This window comes from Gouania willdenowi, chromosome 16 (genome assembly GCF_900634775.1).
Source record: "Gouania willdenowi chromosome 16, fGouWil2.1, whole genome shotgun sequence".
In the NCBI taxonomy this organism is placed as follows: Eukaryota; Metazoa; Chordata; class Actinopteri; order Blenniiformes; family Gobiesocidae; genus Gouania; species Gouania willdenowi.
In genome coordinates this window covers 30765530-30784159 of record NC_041059.1, presented here as the reverse complement: position 1 = coordinate 30784159, position 18630 = coordinate 30765530, and the positions used below count along the sequence as shown (strand labels likewise).

Below are 18630 nucleotides of genomic sequence, written 5' to 3'. Positions count from 1 at the left end.
TGAGGAGCGACCAGGATTTTAATCATGTTTGATTTTCTTACAACCATATGATGGCTGGTTGTGAGGCGGTAATCACTTCTCGTGACCCCATGTATATTACACGATGCACGACACGCGATTTAGCCGAGATTCACCCCGATCCCAAAAATAGACGCACATTTGAAAAATTGGCTCAAAATGGACCTTTCTCTAAAGGCAGTGTATGCCCGCCTTTAGAGAAACATTTGCAAATGTATAGCTCTTTAATGAAAATGATGAATGTATACTAAAGCTGTGTTTCTGTCCTTTACATTTCTCTTCAGGTCCAGTTGCACTATTTCGCACTACATCCCACCCCCCTCCGCCAAAATCCGACTATTAGAAGTGACCACGAGGTTGATCAGAAGAGGCCATCATGTCTTAAATGCAGATGTGGCTTCTGGAGCCCTCTCCCCCCATCCCGGTCCTCCCTCCCCTTCCCCCGTCCACCACCTCACTCCTTCTCTCAGCCCCATCCAGCTCCCAGTCATCTCTGCACATGGCAGAGACAGGCTACCCAACCCTGGCTCCCCGCTGGCTCACCCCTCCCCTTCCCTGGGAGAGATGAGTCGGCAGAAGCCGAAGGTGCTTGGTCATGGCGTTGATGGGGTCATGGGATCTGACAAGGACCTGCAATCCACCACTTCCTCCATCTCTCTGCCATCTGTCAAGAAGGCCCCAAAGAAGAGGCGTCTCTCCCTGGCTTCTCTTTTCAGACGACGGAGACGAGAGTCAAAGTCTGCACAGCAGAGGTCTCGGGAGCTCCAGCATCCTGGGACAGGGGGGCTGGAGGGAGTGGACGGCATTACCAGCATTGAGAGCATCCATTCTGAGATGTACAATGACAAGAATTCTGTCTTTCCTGCACCTGGGACTGGAGCTGCTGCTTCTGCCTCCACATCATCCGCCTCAGGCCCATCTTCATCCTTCTCCTCCTCCTCATTCAAGGCAGGTGCTGCGGTAGGGCAAGAGCTGTTGGAGTGTCCACTGTGCTTTCTGCGCCACTCCAGGGAGAACTTCCCTGACATCATGACCTGTCACCACCGATCCTGTATCGATTGCCTGCGCCAGTATCTACGCATTGAGATCTCAGAGTCACGGGTAAACATCAGCTGCCCTGAGTGCTGTGAACGCTTCAATCCACACGACATCCGCATGATCCTCTGTGACCGGGCACTCATGGACAAATACGAAGAGTTCATGTTGAGGAGGTGGCTGGTAGCTGACCCTGATTGCCGCTGGTGTCCAGCACCAGACTGTGGGTAAGTAGTAGTTTTTTCTTGCAGGGTTTGTGGAGAAAGTTGCAATAACTTGCCATTGTGATCTTTTGAATACGAAAAAACACAAAGCAGAAAATAACAAAGTTCAACCGAAATTAAGATTTTGATTTGTCACTAAAATAATAATTTTCTCTTTTCATGAAATAATGAATACTTGTGCAGGTTTGATACAAAACAAAAACAACTGGTGGTTGTGTAGATGGTTCTTACTTACTCATAGGTATCTACGAGATACCAGACTGTAAATAATGACAACGTTTTGAATCTTGTGACTTACCAGTCATCTTATACATTTAGCTAATGTTCCTTGCAGGGCTGGGGACTATTACTACTATTACTATTACAATGATCAGCATTTTTCCAATTACAATTATTTATCCTCACAAAGTAAAATACAATTACGTTCTCAATTACTAAAGTTGAATTATAATTAATCACAATTACTGAGCTTAAAAAACAACAAACACCTTTTTGTTTTTAATCATGTGAATATTAACCCAAAGTGGTCCAGAAACAATCTATATCATTATTATAGTTTACATTTCTGATTGATTACCCATGATACAAAGAAGTTCCCATCCTTTTATAGTTCAAACCGTCTTGGCATTAGGCAAATATAAAACATGTCTATTATTACTATGCTTATTTTTAACAAACAAATTAAAAAATGGTGTTAACATCTATTTGTGGCTTTGACAGCACAGAGAATGGTTTTATTTCTGAACCAGGACCTTTAGATAATGCTCATTAATCAAGTTTTGTTAATTACAATATTTGTGTAATTTGGGCTTTCATAATAGCTATGACCAATTGTCCTAGCAAGGGTTTTCTTTAGTAGAAATTGGCCATTCACTGTGTAAACGGAAACTAAACTGCTTAAAATATTTTTAAAATTTTTCTATCAAATAAATTTACCTCTGCCATTTACTTAACTATTTACATTACCTAGTGTTGCTTTATAGAACTAAAATCTAATATATATGAATTCTTGGTCTGCTCGTCCACCACCAGGTATGCAGTGATTGCGTTTGGGTGTGCTAGCTGTCCAAAGATCACATGTGGCAGGGAGGGCTGCAGCACGGACTTCTGTTACCACTGCAAGCAACTGTGGCATCCGAACCAAACCTGTGATGCAGCCAGACAGCAGAGAGCTCAGAGCCTTCATCTGAGGACAGCACGCTCTTCTTCTCTGAGCCACAGCCAAGAAAGTGGAGCTGCAGGTCAGTACAGTTAACACTCATTTATTGTGGTTGCATGTAGGGCGATATTGACCAAAACTCATATCTCAATATTTTTTATCAAAATTGCAATATCCGATATAAATCTCAATAATTTTAATTTAAAGTTTGACCAGAAAGACAATTTTGGGTTAAATTTGCTAATGCAACAAACAGCTGCACAATGTGTCTGGGGGTGCTGCTCGGTCGTGGGGGTGGTGGCCTGGGGCTTCTTGGCTTTCGTTGTTTTTGCCGGCCTGGCATGGCTGCATCTTCGGGCCCGGGGCTGTGCTTGGGTTCACAGAAATAGTTGCACAAACATTAGTCATGGATGCACTGCCATGCCTTGTCTGTGGGATTAACTCGTACTGTGCTTAACCTTAGACACGTTGATCCCAAATACCAGTTCTAGGTATTACCACTCACTCCTTTCCTCTGTTCATAGCCACCATCACTATACTTAAGCTGGGTGCTGTGTCACCTGCTTCAATTTCTCCACACTTGTCACCAGACTGGCTGAACTATTTACACAACACAATAAGCACATATGCACAACTATAACATCACATCTTCCCCCTCACCTCCCTTTAATAAAGTGTTTCTTACTGTTCCTTAAGGAGGGCTGGTGATGGTCACAATTATGCACTAAAATTAATTATTTTATGTAATTGCAATAACAAAACATGCATTGTTGTCCTAAAAAGATTGCACTTTTGTAGTGTTGACCTTCAACTGCAAGTGCAGACAAGGTATCAAAAAATTAAAAAAAATTACATTTTCATATTTCATCACAAGATGAGGCTTCTTCTATTTAATGACTGTCTTTTTTTGTTTGTTGGACTAAACCAACCATTATCAGGTTCTTGTGTCTTTGATTCCAGAACCTTAAAGTTGTATTAAATGAAAAACCGACTTCCTCTGGTCATTGATGTGAATCTGATTGTTTCTTTCAGCCGATGACATTAAACCATGCCCACGTTGTGCTGCCTATATTATCAAGATGAACGACGGCAGCTGTAATCACATGACGTGTGCAGTCTGTGGCTGTGAGTTCTGCTGGCTGTGCATGAAAGAGATCTCAGACTTGCACTATCTGAGGTCAGTGCCTACCACATATTGACACATTCTTAGCTTTTAAAGACTCATATCTTACATATTCACATTACTGTTTTGCACAGTTCCACCAAAGTCTCCAATCTTTTTTTTATTTGTCTCAGTCCCTCAGGCTGTACTTTCTGGGGAAAGAAGCCATGGAGCAGAAAGAAGAAGATCCTTTGGCAGTTGGGCACACTCGTGGGTGCTCCGGTTGGCATTGGGCTCATTGCTGGCGTTGCTATCCCCGCCATGATTATTGGCATCCCTGTGTATGTAGGGAGGAAGGTAAGACATGGAATACACGTAAATATATGTAGAAGCCAAATGAAGCTGGGGGTGGAAGTTATTGGGATACATTGCTAATAATAATTTAAAAAAACATTTTAAAACTATTGATTTGTTTCATATTAAAAGTTTGTATCCCTTTTCATTATTTTGTAACTCTGAGATCAACAAATTAATTATAACCATCATCTGGCTGGTAAGTACAGTATTTTCTTTGGGCTATAGAGCACATTGTTGTATTTGCTGTTTGCCCAAAAAAAATGCACAATATTCCTGTAAAAACCAATAAAGAATTAAAAGGCAGTTCTGTCACATGAGCTGCATTCTATTGGCTAATGAAGGAGCCCTTCAAATGACTCAGCAGGTAGATGGGTTCCTGCTCTGGTTCGGATTAACACAGATTCACGCATATTCTGATGTTTCCATCTACACATGAACTCACCTCCTTACTGCCTCACGTTTCAGTTCATTTACAACTTGTTGTGGTTGATTGTTACTGTAACCAGACTGCTGTGTTCTGTCTCTCTTCTTTTTACCGTGTGTTTGTCTCAGAGTCTGGAGGGGAGATCACTCCCAAACAAACCTAATGTGATTTGGCAGCTTCATGTTGTGTATTATTTCCTAGTGTTAGAGAAAATGGCTGAGATACATTTAAAACATTTAATTATTGTACCTTTTATTTAGCCCCTTCCTGTCGTAAAAGCATACAGGCCCGGACCCCTCCCCCGGTTTAGAAACGCCCATTTATTTGGCATAAAGAATGAAAACAGATGTATAACTTCTTCAGTCACTCACTCCTACACTACTTCCCCCACTCGGACACCTTTCTGGGCATACGAGGCACATTGCATCTGTCCTGTGTGTTGTGCTTATCCCTCAGCAGTAGGGATGTAACGATTAATCGTAAGGCAGTTAAAAATCGATTCATAAATACCACGGTTCACATCGATGCTCTGAAAATTGAATCGCAGTACTTTTCTTAACCAGCAGAGGGTGCTATATATTAATCTTTCCAGAAGCGGACGTGACGGGTGGAATCTGCTACTATTTTCTTTCTGGCCGCCATTTACTGTTAAACATGCTCATAAATGATTCTTCACTCCTTTAGCACCGAAAGAATATCTGTAATATTATGTGAATATCTGTAAAAATCACGTTTTTCTATTAGCTCTGTCTGCTAGCATAGCTTCTCTTCTTCACTGGTGGAATAACTGCATGCCAACCGACCACTGGGTTACCAGCGCCCTCTGCTGGCCTAAACAAATATCTGATGTAAATACAGTAAAATGACTGTTTTTTTATTATTTTTTTTTTAAAAGTCCAATTGTTAAGGCACAAAATACATTTTCAGTTGCACTTTTAAAAAGAAAAAGAACTATTATGCAGTTTTGAATTGTTTATTATAGAACCAGAATTTAAATTAATAGGCTTCTTCTTCATTTGTATTATTCCTTTATTTATTTCATTCAAGATTTATTTTTAGTTAAATTGCATCATTTTGCATAGTTTATCAAGGGATTCTTTTGACAATGAAAAATAAAAGGAAAATAGTACAGTATTTTCCCCAAAAAAATAAAGAAATATTTTTCAGTCATTTGTCAACATTCCCATTTTGTAAAATAAATCGTGAGAAAATCGTATCGTGAATCGAATCGTATCGGGAGTTGAGTGAATCGTTACATCCCTACTCAGCAGCTTATCCGTAAAATCTAACAAAAGTGAAAGTGAGGAGTTTGTTCTTTAAAGCCGCAGTATGTAAGTTTTCTTTAATTAATTTGGTAAAAAATCCATGAACACCTTTGAGCATGTTGTAATTCAAAGTGTTCTGAGAGGACACTGGACCTCTGCTTCTTCTCTTGGCTCTGTATTTAAGCTTTAGAAATCCTGGAGCGTGCCGCTCCTTTTCAGCCAATCACAGATCTGTTTACAAACAGAGTGCTCCATGAGCTGTTTTTGGCGTTACTATTGGCTATTGCGGGGTCTCTCCGGCCGGTGCCGGCCTGGTGGGGCATGGGGGTGCCCCTTCCCTGCGGGTGGGGCTTGGCGCTCGTCTCGTTTCCTGTTGCGTGCCTTGTGGTGTGGGGGGTGGGCGCGCTGGGGGGTGCCGGCGTCTGCGCCGGGGTTGGGGCGGGGTTGCTTGGCGCTCCGGGGTGGTGCTCTTTGCTGGGGGGCGGCTCTAGCTGAGGTCGGTATCGGCCACTTGGTAGGTCTGTCCTGCTATCTGCAGGTGGGTGGGTTCTGCGCCTTTGGCTGGGGGCTGCTGCTCCGCATCGGTTGTGTGCCATTGGGGTCCCTCTCTCCTGTGGTGGCAGCCGCCGGTCGCTCTTACGTCTGGGGCACATCGCGCGGGCGGCGTCAAGGAAAGGCGATCTAACGCTCTCTGGGGTGCCTGGTCGGTGCGCCTGGGGGCTGGCGGGGCGGCTTGCAGCATCCCCTTGGTGCCCTCGGCGACTATGGGCGTGGTTGTCGTCCCTGGGGGCGCTGCTCTTGGTGCTGCTTCCGTTCCGGGTCCTTCTGGCCTGGGGTCCGGACCCTGCTGGCTCTGGGCCTACCGGCTGCCCGTTCCGCGCGGTTCTGGCCGTCTGCTGGGCGGGGGCCTTGGCTCCTCTGCTGGTGTCTCGGGCGGGGGGCTCTCTGGGCCCTTCCCTCGGGGGGTTGGGTGCTTGGGTGTGGGTGGGTGGGGGAGCTGGATGCTGGCGGGGGGCCTTGGGGTTGGGGTCGGTGGGCGGATGCGCTGGGTGCTCGGCTGCTTGGGGCTTCCTCGGATGTGTGTGTGGGGGGCGGTGGCTACCTCTCGGCCTGGGATCTTGGGGGCATCTAGGGGGTTGCTCGGCCACGGGGGGGTTGCCTGGGGCTCCCTGGCCTCCGCTCTTTCTGCTGGCCTGGCTGCATCTGCGGGCCCAGGGCAGTTCCTGGGCTTGCAGTAGCGTTTTTTTTTTTTTTTTTTGCACATATACTGGTATACGATGCACTGGCACGCCTTGGGATGTGGGATAAAACTCATGCTGGGCTTAACCTTAGACACGTTAATCCCAAATACCTGCTTTAGGTACTACCATTCACTCATTCCCCCTGTTCACAGCCACCACCATTATAGCTAAGCTTCACACTTGTCACCATATTGGCTGGATTACACAACATAATAAGCACAATATATTCTACAACCTCACATCTCACCCTCACTGCAAAACAGTCTATTCTTCCCCACCTTTTCTATTTCCTGCCTTGAGTCTCTCCTCCCTGCTCCCTTTCCCCTCCCTTTCCCCCTCCCCCTCCACTTAGGTGTAACACTGCTCTCCCTAATTATATCCTCCCTATAATAAAAGATTTCTTACCCTTCCTTAGGGAGGGCTGGTGATGGTCACAATTAAGCAATAAAATAAATCAATGTATTTTATTGCAATAACAAAATATTCATTGCTGTCTCATAATGATTGCACTTCCTGTGGTGTTGACCTTTGACAGCATGTGCAGACAAGTTAAAAAAAAAAAAACTATTTGCTGTTCACGTACCATCAATAGTAAAAGTGCAATGGCAGATAAATCTCCATCGCAGCGTAAGGCACAACAGTTACAAGACAAAGCAGGAAAAGGAAAACCGACCCAAACATATTCAGGTGAAACAGATGCCATGGTGTTTCGCAAGGACTCAAAGCAGATGTCCGTGACTTTCCGCTCCTCGTACTGGTGTCAGAGATAGAGTGATAACAGATGGAATAAATCATGTGTAAACCTAAGAGAAGCATATCCATGATGAAGAAAAGTCTGGCGGAGGAGGAGCTCACAGCAGCAACTGCTGTCATGAGGACAGTGACTAGAGAGTAATACGTGCTTTCGTGTCTCTAAAACATCAGAAAACCCTCCATTAATACAAGATACAGTCTCTAGATTTGTCAATAGTCGCTATTGAGAAAAAAGTTGCTAAGAGCTCCACAGTTGTGCGCGTTCACAAGGATACCGGTGAAATCAAAACACAGAGGAGAGGGGAGAGCGTGGTTGATTCCATCCAAGTCTCACGATTTTACATAGTGCAGCTTTAAAGGAACCCTACTTTTCTAATATTGTAGTGGAAGGATACCCGACCGAGTAATTGAAATAGTAACTCAATTACTTTTTCATAAATTAACTACCAGGTCTAATAATTATTGCACTTTGTTTTAGGAACGCAGTGCATTTAGGGGGTATGCTACAAATCTAGATTACCTCTTATCATGCTAACTTCAGGGATTTAATCAGTGTGCTGTCCTACAAAGCTCACTGGAGTTTAATCGCTATGGCAATTAATGCTGAACGGCTAACCTGGTCGCGACCAGGTTTGGCTCTGGCTTGGATGTTAGCGAGTCTTAAAGCCCCGCCTCCTGACCAATCAGATCTCTTAGAAAATGACCTTGGATTTATATACATTTTATTTGTTTGAGATCATAAACTGTTCCTTTGTTCATTGTAAAGACGCTCAGTCTGCCAGTTCTTTTCATTGATTGGTCAGACACTACGATCTCCATCCCTTTCACGTGCACGCACACGTAGCGAGGCTGTAATCACTTAGCTTAAATTAGCGCGTTGTGATCATTGGTGAATGACGTTCTTAAGACAGCTCCGGTCTGACAGCGAATGTTTGGTTAGTTGAAGCCAGCTAACGAAGACGAATCCAATCTAGATTCATAGCACAGGCCCTTAGAGATCTTGCATGAACTCAAACAAGCAATGTTTGCCTGTTGCGTGTAGTTTCCTGAGTGGACACTTGGTTGTAGTTGAACATATGTTTTGTTTTTCTCCTAGTGCACTATGATTGAGATACGTTTTCTAAACGGTCAGATCACCACATGGAATGGTTAGCAGTGCTTGCTTACACTGGTCATACTTCCATGTATGATGCACTTCATCCATCCAATGTGGATGTAATGCAATGTACAGGTCAACAATCAAATGCAAATGTGGCTCATTAAGATATACCATCAGCGGTTCACACATTGGTTTTAGATTTTTTGAGACAAACATGCAGATGTTATTGGTCTGTTGGAGGAATACACTGAAGGATGTACTGTACTGTACTGTATGGCCTGCAGAGAAGGGTATGCTAGATCAACAAGCCGACAGTCAATGTGTCAGAAATACTTTGATTATTAATGTGAACATTATTTTATAGATTAAATGTAAGATTAATGCGATCATTATTTTGCAGTGTTCTCAGCATTTCACTTTACACAATCTGAAGCATGAAAACTTGACTTGTGCCTGTCGTCGTTGCTAAATTCTTATCTGGTCCATTGTCTATTTTTGGCTTGTTAATTAATGAAGTAACTCTATGTGGTGAATTAAAACAAGCATTCTCCAAACTAAAATGTTAAATGTGTTAAAAAACAACTCTTTGCTATCAGCGGGCTATTCATACTTTGTGTTAGCAATTCATATAAAACAATGGTCATGTAAATGTCCCACTGTGATCTGACATTTGTGAAACAGGAAGCAGGAGGTCATTTATAAGCACTTTATAGTAAAGCAGAGGTAAGTGAAGCAGTGTACTGAAAAACTACCTTAGTCTGACTTTACCTGCACAAAGTTCCAAGTTAACAAGGAATGGGTCATAACTATATATGAGGAATTCTGTCTGATTGGCAGACAACCTGCAATTTCTTCAGTTATTTTTCCAATTAAGTCAATGTCTGTATTGTTTTATTTTTCTCTGTCAGATCCATAACCGCTATGAAGGCAAAGATGTTTCCAACCACAAGAGGAACCTGGTGATTGCTGGTGGTGTGACTCTGTCTGTCATCGTGTCCCCGGTGGTGGCTGCAGTCACTGTCGGTCAGTTCCTCCTCCTAATCTAACCACTCCCTCTTTTTTTTCCTGTAGCCAGTGGGGCTACAGTAGGGCTGGGCGATATATCGATATTCAAGATGTATCAAGTTTTCTCTTTTGACGATATAGAAAATTACAATATCTAGATACATATTTTTATAGCTTTTTTATTTTATTTATCAAAATACTTGTTTCACTGCTTTCACTACTTCCTAGAACAGCATGAAAAGCTCAGTTAGATGGAATAGTGAGTGTGTACTAACCCAGACCTTCCCCTAAACAAGCCACACTACAGAACTCACTCACACGTGCTGTCCCTTAGAGGAGAAACAAATTGAAGTGGAACATATTGTGCAGCTGTTTGTTAATAAATGTGCCTGTGTGGATTTGTATCAGCAAATTTAATCCAGAATTGTCTCTCTGGTCAGACTTAATATAAATTAAAATTATTGAGATTTATATAGTCTCTCTCTATTTTGAGAAAAAATGTTTGAGTTTTGGTCCATAATGCCCAGCTCTACTGCAGAGTATTATTGACAGACCGTGTCCTCATTTGACCTGGCATGCTATGCAGTAGTTAGTTTTCTCACTGTTAACCCAGAGCTATTATGAAAAGATGAAGAGCTGAAGATTTTGTGGCTTTTTTTCTAATTTGTGCAGTGCTTGAGACCAATTCTTTAAATAGTTTTTTGAGGGGGTCTTTTTCTTACCTCAGGCATTGGAGTTCCCATCATGCTTGCCTATGTCTACGGCGTGGTGCCCATCTCTCTGTGCCGCAGTGGTGGCTGCGGTGTTTCAGCTGGGAATGGGAAAGGCGTCCGTATTGAGTTTGATGATGAAAATGACATGAATGTGGGCAGCGGGGTAGCCGCCACCGGTAAGTGTCAGGATCCAAACATGTTGAGTACCTGATCCAGGCTGTTTGTCTTGTCAAATGTTGTGTTTTAAAGCTGTGTGTTTATTTTTCAAGACATGTCCTGTGTGTTTTAGATTCTACATCTGTGGCCGACATGCGGAACAACCTCAGTATAGGTGAGGGTAGTGTCGGGGCTCTGACAGGCAGCCTCAGTGCCAGCAGCAACCACATGGACCGTGTCGGAGCCATCAGGGACAACCTAAGTGAGACAGCCTCCACAATGGCCCTAGCTGGGACCAGTATCACTGGCAGTCTGTCAGGCAGTGCCATGGTCAATTACCTGAACAGGTACCTAAAAGAGCAACGTGAATAAAGTGGTGTTTCTTTAGTCTAAGTCTGTCTCACTGCGTGTTTGTAGGCTAGAGGTGCAGGCTGATGTGCAGAAGGAGCGCTGCAGCCTCAGTGGAGAGTCGGCTACCGTCAGCCTGGGTACTGTCAGTGACAACGCCAGCACCAAAGCAATGGCTGGATCCATTCTTAATGCCTACATGCCTCTAGACAGGTACGCATTTGTTTTTGGTTAGATAACAGATCAGTCACGTTTTAAAGAGACACTAATGGCTTAAATCTATAGACAATCTGTCTATAGATCTGTCTACAGCTGAATAACAAAGCTTTCTTACTCATTCATGTCACAATTATCTTTATTCGTTATTACATTCTCACCATTGTTTTTCATTTTTAAAACGTTTTCCTCTAACTCATCCTGCAAATTATACCTGATTTTATTATTCTCAAACTTTTTTGGCTCAGGTACCCCTTTTTTATTTCTAAATCCAACATTTTGCTTAGGAAACTATTTAAAAGCTACTATAGAGCATAATGATGGAATGAATGAAGAATTTCATTTTGTAAATAAGTGGAAATAAACAGTATTTAGTGTAATGTTCCCAACTTTTTTTCGACCCCATTTTGATATCACAAATTTCTGGCAATGTTAATACATATCTATAAATGAGACATTTTTTCGAGAATTAGTTTTTGATCATGTTTGAGCTCAGATTTAATTTTTTTTAGCTGCATTTTAGTTTAACTAGGTTTAATAGTATAGACCAGGGGTCTGCAACCTGCGGCTCTGGAGCCTCATGTGGCTCTTTGACACTTTTGCGATGGCTCCCTATAGCTTTTTTTGTTGATGATGAATGACATTAACTTCAAATAAAATTGACAAAACAGTTGGTTAACCTAAAACTAAATCACATTGTGCAATAACTCTGGAACCTCCCTACATCACCTCCTGCAACATCCACAGACCATCAACTTTTCTTGCACCTGTGGCTAAGTTTAAGTTTTAAATCCCTGGTGAAGATAGCTAAACCAACAAAAACACAATCGTGGAAAACAATAGAGATTTTATTTGTGAGGAAACATATATTTAACTGTTAGCATGCCAGCTTAATATGCATGCTTGACATGTTGCAAGAAATTAGCAATTAGCATATGTTGATCGACATGATCATGTGTTATCAAATTCAAGCTTATTTTTGTAGATCATCAAATTCAATAACTCGTAAAACTATTCAATATTATTTTAACTGTATAGAATTTTATAAACTGTATTGTCTTCATTGAGAAAGGTATTTCTCGGCTCCGGAAGGTCTTTAATCCAGGTCAGATTAAGCAAAGTGGCTCCTTTAAGAGTAAAGGTTGCAGACCCCTGGTATAGACATACAGTTGTTAATGTTTTTTTGGTTTATTAAAAAAAAAAGAATCATTCAAAAACTTTAAAAATCTATTTAAATTTTTCAAAAAAAACTGATTTAGTGGCTCCTGAATAGATTTATTTCTGTAGTTTTTATAATTTCTGGTCATTTCACACCTGGGGTGGAACCAACACTGACACTTTATTTATTAATTTTTCACTCTCAAATACCCCCTGTAGGGCCATAGCGTACCCCCATTTGAGAACCAGTCATTTAAGGTACCAAAATGTTCAGAATACTCAAGGCGTCTATGCTAGCTTCTGGAGTGTTCTTAAGTTCAGCATTTATTGAACTTAATTGATTAATTAACATAATGAATTGACTGACTGAGCACCCTGCTATTACATTATGCTGTGTGGGAAAAGTGTACGTATCCCTGATAAAGTCTACCACAAACATTATCGACACAATGAAGCCGATGGCCTGTTATTAAGACACTTTTTTGGTTTTTTTTTTAAAATCCTCCTAACAGTGTTTTACCTGAGGAGCTCTCTGAGGGCATACGATGCTTTGTGAATAACTTTTATCCTAACAAAAGAAAAATGTTAAAATGAGAGGAATTTCTAAGAGCTACTTTTAGCCTTAGAAAGCTTAGTGAATACGGGCACTGGTGCTTAGAGCCATTTACTTGTGTTTACCAGTATTGTGTTGCAGAAATGAAACGTATAATAAAAAGTCTTTATGTGCAGTGTTTGAGGATCTTAACAGTGATTCCTCTTGTGTTTAAGGGATGGAAACTGTATGGAGGTCCAGGTTGATATAGAGTCCAAGTCCTGTAAAGTCCGGCATCACAGCGGCAGCAGTAGTGTAGATGATGGGGGCCACGTGGGCCACTATGGCTGGTTCTGCCCCTCCTTCCAGGGCAGAGGAGTATCTGCTCCATGGGCCAAAGAGGAGAGAAAGGAAAGAAGAGAGCGCTGCACCTCAGGGGGTCAGAAGAGCAAAGGCAAGCTGCGTAAGAAGGGGCCCAAGATGAAGGAGACCCGGGAGGACCTGGACGCTGAGCTGCTGGAGCAGCGCAGCACCATGTCCTCAGAGCTGGGTTCCCCATCCCTGAGTGGCAGCCTGCCCTCTGTGGCCGACTCCCACTGCAGCCACTTCTCTGAGTTCAGCGGCTCTGACCTGGAGAGCACGAAGACGTCCTGCAGCCACGGCTCCGGAGGGGCCGACTATCACACACGCTTTCCCACCGTCACCCCCATGCCCGAGGTTGAGAACGATCGCCTGGAGACGTGCCCTGTTGCTACTGCTTCATCATCATCGTCGTCACCTCTCTCTGAGGGACAAGGGACTGTCATCACCCCCCACTCGCCCGTCTCCACCTCCTCATCAGTGGGTCACAGCCCAGAGCTCACGCCCCCCTCCCTCAGCACAGAGAATGTGAGTTTAGTGAGCTCAGCTGAACTGCTGAAAGATTCTAACAACAACCACCCTGAGAGCTCCTGTAACCACACTGACATATAACATCCTAATATCTGCCTAAAGTGCTGCACAGACTCAGTTTGATTTCACATCTTTTCTGCACTAAACCTCCAACCACATTAACACGCTTTCTGCCTCTCCCTCTTAAACAGGGTGTCATATTTTAAGACACGTGTCCATAATGGTGAACATGTTTATTCACCATTAAAGGGCTGATGGGATCATCTGTAATGTCAGGCTAGTGAAGGCTGGTGTGTGACTCTCACTTAGCACAGCTAACAGCCCTGTGGATGGATCTGTGTCTCTGATACAAACCAACGTGCCTGCCCTGTTCTGTGGTGGATTCTGGGTCGTACCATACAGGAAGTAAATACAGAAGGGGACGAGGCAGTGATTTGCTTCCTAACTTTGTTCCCAAAGTGTATTAATAACTAACAGAAGAACCTCTTGTGTTCTCATCTGTATTTATTTTTGGACTTTTTCTTTGATTGGTTCTTGTTGAAACAAATCCTATGTATTGTTTTTAGGGCCGAGGTTGATAAGTTGCATCAGTGAGACACAGCTGCAGTCCCAGTAGTGGGATATGGATATGGTGCTTTACCCGTTGACTCTGGAGGGTTGTCTTTGTTCGTCAGCCTGGGTCTAGTTTGGTATGTTAAGTTGGGATTTTGTTTATTCACACAAGGTTTTCCAGGATTTTTATCTCCTGACATCTTTCAACTGCCAGTCTTCATCAGAGTAGTTCTGCTGATTGCCTTTGATGCTTCCTTTGAAGGTTCTTTTGATGTTTCACTTGGCTTTTATGTAATAATCCCAGCGAGATTCATTTTTTTCTTATGAATTGGAACTATTACATGGAAGTCAAGTGAAACTTCAAAGGAAGCATCAAAGACGATAAGCAGAACTCCTCTGAAGATTGGCAGTTTAAACATCTCGGAAGATAAAAAAAATCTTGAAAAACCTTGTCTGAATAAACAAAACTTTAACTATCACATAAGTCTAGTTTGGCTAATGACAGATAAAGCTGGGTTTAGAAGAAGGCCTCTGGAAGGCCAAGCTAGAGAAGATGAGGCAGAGATGTTAAAATTACATCATTGATGTGATACTGTACAGAGGAAATGTGTTGGTCCTGTTCACAGGTGATTTATTCCACCTAACGAGGAAGCCTTGATATGTCTTTAACTCATGGTGCCTTCAAGTAGCTGTTTTGGTTTGGCTCGTCTCTCTTCACTGTGGTCTCATATACAGTTGGCTGGTAGAAGGCAGAATGTCTGTGTGGAAGGGAATCAAACACACACACTAACACACTGTGGTAGACGTGCAGACTGTGCACTTGCCTACCAAAGATGGCACTCAGGCTTTTGTTAAAACTTATACCTTCAGCTGTCGACAGTATTGTGCATCATATGTCCTTTATACACCGCGTCACAGGACTGACACACACACACACACACACACACACACATATACACAATGCTGCACTAAAAAACACGCTGACTCGCAACGACCCAAGGCACCTGCACTGTTACCAGTTTCTCTCCTTAGGATCCACGAGCAAAGGTTGAGAGGTAGAGTAATATTATTTCCCTGCAGGTCTATGACTGAATCAATTCTACTTTTGTTCTGATTTGACATTTGTTTTGTTCTGACTTGTTTTATGTAACAAAACTTTTCACTTTTTGCTTCTAATTTGAAAACTTGTGCCAGGTCGACTTTGTAATTTGTGCAGGATGCCATACTGTATTTGTATATTTGTTTGGTAATTTGCTTTACTATATGCTTGTACATGCATATCCAAAAATAAAAAAAGAAAGCAATGTTTTTGGTTGGTATTTTTTTTAATTAAATATCTTTCACTGCTTTTCAAAAACAAACCATGTTCAGCGAGTAGTGGACAGGGCTCCAGTGTTGCCAGATTTGGGTTTTTCTAAGTTTTGGGCAATTTTGAACCATCTGGGCTGGTGTATGCAGTACTTTTTAAATCAGTTTTGGACAGGAAACAAATGTGTATCTTTAGATAAAGGGCAATGTGTGAAAATGGTAAGGCTGGGCAATACAGGTGCTGGTGGTCATAAAATTAGAATATCATGAAAAAGTTGATTTATTTCAGTAATTCCATTTAAAGAGTGAAACTTGTATATTATGTTCATTCATTACACACAGACTGATAGATTTCAACTGAAGACGATACAAAAAAAAAGATTTCTAGAAATGTTGGCCAACTGAAAAGTATGAGCATATACAGTACTCACTACTTAGTTGGGGCTCCTTTTGCCTGAATTACTGCAGCAATGCGGCGTAGCATGGAGTCTATCAGTCTGTGGCACTGCTCAGGTGTTATGAGAGCCCAGGTTGCTCTGATAATGGCCTTCAGCTCTTCTGCATTGTTGGGTCTGGTGTCTCACATCTTCCTCTTCACAATATCTCATAGGTTTTCTTTGGGCTTAAAGGGGACATATCAGGCTAAATCCACTTTTTTAGCCCTGAAATGCATTTTGATGTATATTTAGATTGTTTAGAAGTACAGAAAAGTTCAAATTAGTCTCTTCAGGTGCTCCGTTGATATCTTTATATTCTGTTTTGGTCATATTTTTCAATCTGTTTCTATTTTTCTATTTTCTATTACGTTTTTTGAACAATAACGTCACAGTATTTGCAGTGGAACTGCCAAATTAGGACATTGACTCCAGGCCCAACACTTCGAGCAATCCACCATTTTTGTTTCTCGCTTTTATTTTGTAGTCCAAGCTCAAGGATGCCGAAGTTGCAAGAGGATAAGTCAAAATGTTGGGTTGTTGGATGTAGTAACCCACACGCTTCATTACACCGTCTCCCAGCATCAGAACCTTTTCAAAGCGCCTGGTTGAGTTTTATTTTTCACGGAAATGTACCCACATCTGTGGGTAAGGTCATTTTTGTGTGCGCGAAGCACTTCAAGGATGACTGCTTCTGCAACCTCCGCCAGTATAAAGAAGGATTTGCTGAAAGGCTTTGTCTGATTGAGGGGTCAATTCCTTTTATCTTTGGAGACGACGAACAGAGCACTTCGGTAAGCTGTAAATAACGCTAAAAAGTGTGATGATAAGACGTCCCTGTCATTGTTTTGTTTGCATTAGCAGTTGCACCGTCTTCATATGTTAGCGCTGTGTGCTCGTTTTAGATCCTTGATGATATGGCCTATGTGATTTAATTTAAGTGAAAAGACTGTATTAATATGCATTTTGTGATGTTAGCTTGGCGCTAGTGTTAGCTCGGCGCTTGTGTTAGCTCACTTGTTAGGGTTCTGCAGGTTCACCATCTTCATCTCGCTCCGCCAGGTCAGACTCTGGCTCGAACATGTAAGGCTGGATGGACAAGTATTCTGTTGTTGACATTTTCTAAATAAACATTTTCTGCGCCGCTAAATAATCGTATCTCTTCTATCAAACTACAAAAATGGCCGAACAGGGTGGAGTTGAACCGAGTGTCACCTCTGCAACCTGGAGAGGGGGCGGGGTATGAAGTGTCATTTGCATTTAAAGAGAACGCACCAAAATGAGTTGCTCTCAGAAGCACATCAGAAAAGGGGTAGAAAAGGGGTGGAGCTATAATAATGAGGAATTCAGACCCAAGCATTGCAGTTCCGCTTTATATTAACCACAACTGTATGATTTATGTGTAAAAAAGGAAGGATTTAAAAGCATGATATGTCTCTTAAGGTCAGGCGAGTTTGCTAGCCAATCAAGAACAGGGATACTATGCTCCTTAAACCAGGTACTGGTAGCTTTAGCACTGTGTGCAGGTGCCAAGTCCTGTTGGAAAATGAAATCTGCATCTCCATAAAGTTGGTCAGCAGCAGGAAGCATAAAGTGCTCTAAAACTTCCTGGTAGACGGCTGCGTTGACCTTGAATCTAAGGAAACACAGTGGACCAACACCAGCACATGGCACCCCAAACCATCACTGACTGTGGAACCTTTAGACTCAACCTCAAGCAACGTTGATTCTGTGCCTCTCCTCTCTTCCTCCAGACTCTGGGACCTTGATTTCCAAAGGACATGCATAATGTACTTTCATCAGAGAATATAACTTTGGACGCTTCTGATGCTGTCTCTTGTTCAAGAGTGGCTTGACAGAAGGAAAGCAACAGCTGAAACCCATGTTTTGCATACGTCTGTGCGTGGTGATTCTTGAAGCACTGACTCCAGCTGCAGTCCACTCTTTGTGAATCTCCCCCACATTTTTGAATGAATTTTGTTTCACAATCCTCTCCAGGGCGTTGTTATCCCTATTGCTTGTACACTTTTTTTCATTATCTGTAAGCTGTAATCATCAACATTTCAAGAAACAAAGGCTTGAAATATTTCACTCTGTGTCATGAGCCTATATCATATATGGGTTTGACTTTCTGAAGTGAGACCAAAAATATGAAACTTTTTCATGATATTCTAATTTTGAGATGTACCCGTATGTTGGCCATTCAAGAACTGGATTTTTTCAGCTTCCAGGAATTGTGTACAGGTCCTAGCAACATGTGGCCGTGTGTTATCATGCTGCAACATGAGGTGATGGTCACGGATGAATGGCACAACAATGGGCCTCAGGATCTCTGTGCATTCAAAATGCCATCAAGAAAATGTTTGTTGTTCATAACATACGCCTGCCCATACCATGGACCACTCCATCCACAACGTTGACACCAGCAAACCGTTCACCCACACAACACCACACACGCTGTCTGCCATCTGCCCTGAACGGTAAAAACCGGGATTCATAATAATAAATTAAACAATATGTAAAGAGAACACCTCTCCAACATGCCAGACGCCATCGAATGTGAGCATTTGCCCACTCACGTCGGTTACGATGACAAACTGCAGTCAGGGGGAGACCCCGATGAGGACAACGAGCAAGTAG

At 42.5% G+C, this 18630-nt stretch overlaps 1 protein-coding gene across 1 annotated transcript; it reads left to right on the top strand.

Annotated features, from left to right (window-relative positions):
- Window positions 1-306: 306 nt before the first annotated feature.
- On the top strand, window positions 307-15556 carry LOC114478011 (E3 ubiquitin-protein ligase RNF19A-like). Its single transcript, XM_028470773.1, has 9 exons — window positions 307-1280; window positions 2310-2518; window positions 3469-3613; window positions 3733-3895; window positions 9586-9700; window positions 10410-10571; window positions 10685-10898; window positions 10969-11112; window positions 13042-15556. The coding sequence occupies exons 1-9, from the start codon at window positions 583-585 to the stop codon at window positions 13775-13777; spliced, it is 2586 nt and encodes an 861-aa protein (XP_028326574.1). The 5' UTR covers window positions 307-582; the 3' UTR covers window positions 13778-15556.
- The last annotated feature ends 3074 nt before the right edge of the window (window positions 15557-18630 follow it).